General features: G+C 34.7%; 1 protein-coding gene across 1 annotated transcript; it reads left to right on the top strand.

Moving 5' to 3' along the window:
- The first annotated feature begins 1,090 nt into the window (after nt 1-1,090).
- On the top strand, nt 1,091-1,801 carry LOC111391590. The gene has a single exon (XM_023016837.1). It carries the CDS (start codon nt 1,091-1,093, stop codon nt 1,799-1,801), a length of 711 nt encoding a protein of 236 aa, XP_022872605.1.
- The last annotated feature ends 805 nt before the right edge of the window (nt 1,802-2,606 follow it).

Here is a 2,606-nt window from a genome sequence, read left to right as displayed (position 1 = left end):
AATCAAACAAGTTGACGTATACAATTATCTACGTTGACGAGAGTTACCATTGACGTTTGCGAGCGACGAAGATGGACACGAATGAGTTTTTTGAAGTTTGTAAGTATGCATGGGAACATACTTGTGAAGTGAGTATCAGTCGAAATGATCATAGGCAGGCCCGATCATGGTTTATTGGTCGAGAAATAATGCACAAGTTTCAGAACCCACGAACGATCTACAGACCTTCAAACATCATTAATGATGTTCGACGAGGGTACGGGTGGTCATGAGCTATTAGAAGGCTTGGAAGGCCAAAAAATACGCATTGGAAGACTTGATGGATTCGACCGAGGAGAGTTATGCTAAATTGGTCAGGTATTTCATTGTTTAAGTGTTTATTTCATTGTTATTTTAATTGTTAATAATTTTATTTCAATTATTTATATAATTATGTAATTTAATTGTTTATTTAATTGAATTGTTTATTTCTCTGTTCATTTAATATTTAATAGATTATCTAAATTATAATTATTATTTATTTACATTGGTCAGGTATTGCTATAACATGGGAATAATTAATACTGAGTCGGTAATTTTTATTGAGAAGGATGACGAAAATGGCTTCAAGTATTTCTTTATCGCCCTTGGACAATGCGTTCGAGGATTTCGAAATGCAATGCGACCTCTAATTCTAGTCGACGATACAACCCTTAAGACGAGATACGGGGGCAAGTTGATTATTGCAACATATCAAGATGACAACATCCAAAATTACCCTCTTGCGTTCGGCATAGTCGACGGAGAAAATGATCTAACGATGAGTTAGTTTTTCACGAAGTTGAGGGAAGTAATTGAGGATGTGGAAAACCCTGCATTCATAACCGATCGAGGGCAATCAATAATAAATGATATCACTGAAGTCTTCCCCGAGGCACATCATGGTTATTGTATGTACCATATACAAGGATACTTGAAGACCAAGTATCGAGGCAAGGGGATCGTTGCGTTGTATAGGAGAGCTACAAAGGTTTACAATTATGAATAGTTTGAGAAGTTCATAGTCGAAATAGACAGTAAATCGTATGCTGCATGGGAGTATCTAACAGAGATGGGGATCGAATATTGGGCACGATCACATTTTCCAGGACATCAATACAACATGATGACATCAAACAATGCAGAGTCGCTTAATGCTTTATTCAAAAAAGATCGAGAGTTACCAATTATCGCAATGATTGATAACATTCGTGACAAGCTACAACAGTTGTTTCATGATCGATGTGAGGAATCACAGAGTTGTACAAGTTTGCTAAACTCAGCTCAGGAAGATAAACTCTTCAAAACTCTAGATGTGACAAAAAAGGTATATGTAGAACCACTGGATCAATTTCATTTCTCCGTGAGATGTGTACGTAATTTTGGATACATCGTGGACTTGAATGATAACATGTGCACGTGTAGACGGTTTCAGTTGGAGAGTTCTCCATATACACATGCAGTGGCAGTGGCTATACATAGAGGATTTCCACCACACACTTTATGCAGTGCTTATTACATGATTGATTATTGGAGAGTAGCGTATATCGAAACAATATTTTCTGTACCAAACGAAGTCGAGTGGGAAGTTCTCGACCACATTCTCTCACTGAATAACTTGTTGCCACCAGCAGTCGGACCACGTACTCCTGGATATACACGTATGTCTAGAATACCATCTATCGGAGATTTTCTCCAGCCTCGTAAGTGCGGTGTAATAGGGCATACTAGAAGATTTTGTTCAAGTCAGATTCCTCTGCATGACGGTGTAACAGATGTTTAATTTTACATTTGTTAATAATTATTGACAATGTAATTATTTATAACATTGACGTACATTATTTAAGCATATTATTTATGTTAATTATTATATTTAGCTTTTTATTTAAATATTTCATTCATTAGTTTCATTTGTTACCAACATTATTTATGCATATTATTTATATTAATTATTTGAAATCGTAGATTCGAAATTTTTTTAGACACACTGCGTTCTCCACAATACATACAAACATTATAAATCGACACAAACTGTAAAATAAATAATTAAATATTACATAAATAATTAACATTTTACAATTCTTTCATAATTACAAATGAATGAATGAAATGTATAATGTTTAAATAAATGTAAAAATATGTGCAATTATTTACGAATACCCATTAAATTCAAATAAATCGCATGCTAATTTATTTCTCTAATTTTGTATCCATGCCTGATTGATTGCATCAACATTATGTGATACACTCAAAAATTCTATGTACTAGATAACAAACATGTCGCAATCACACTTACAATTAAACAATATTGTATTAGAACATCACCATCTAGTTAGAACCTATGTTGTAAATTAAAAAAATAAAATTACAAACACTTACGATAATTGCTGCATCGCCCTCGTCGCGTCCCGTACGATGGCCAGTCTATCCTACACAGTGATGTTCGCTCATCTAACCATCATGGGAATGATCATAGACACCGACTCCAAATTTCGCTCAAGCTAACTTTGTGTCAAGCATGAATGATCGGGGTCGTACACGTACATAATAGAGTCGACGAATACGATTTCCACTACAATGTAGTGATG

This window comes from Olea europaea, unplaced genomic scaffold (genome assembly GCF_002742605.1).
Source record: "Olea europaea var. sylvestris unplaced genomic scaffold, O_europaea_v1 scaffold807, whole genome shotgun sequence".
Classification (NCBI taxonomy): domain Eukaryota; kingdom Viridiplantae; phylum Streptophyta; class Magnoliopsida; order Lamiales; family Oleaceae; genus Olea; species Olea europaea.
Note: the sequence above shows the minus strand (reverse complement) of the source record. Positions and strands in the feature narration are given on the sequence as shown.

What these genes read in the sequence shown, in the direction of transcription:
- LOC111391590 (XM_023016837.1), top strand. Translation starts at nt 1,091, where the DNA reads ATGGGGATCGAATATTGGGCACGATCACATTTTCCAGGACATCAATAC.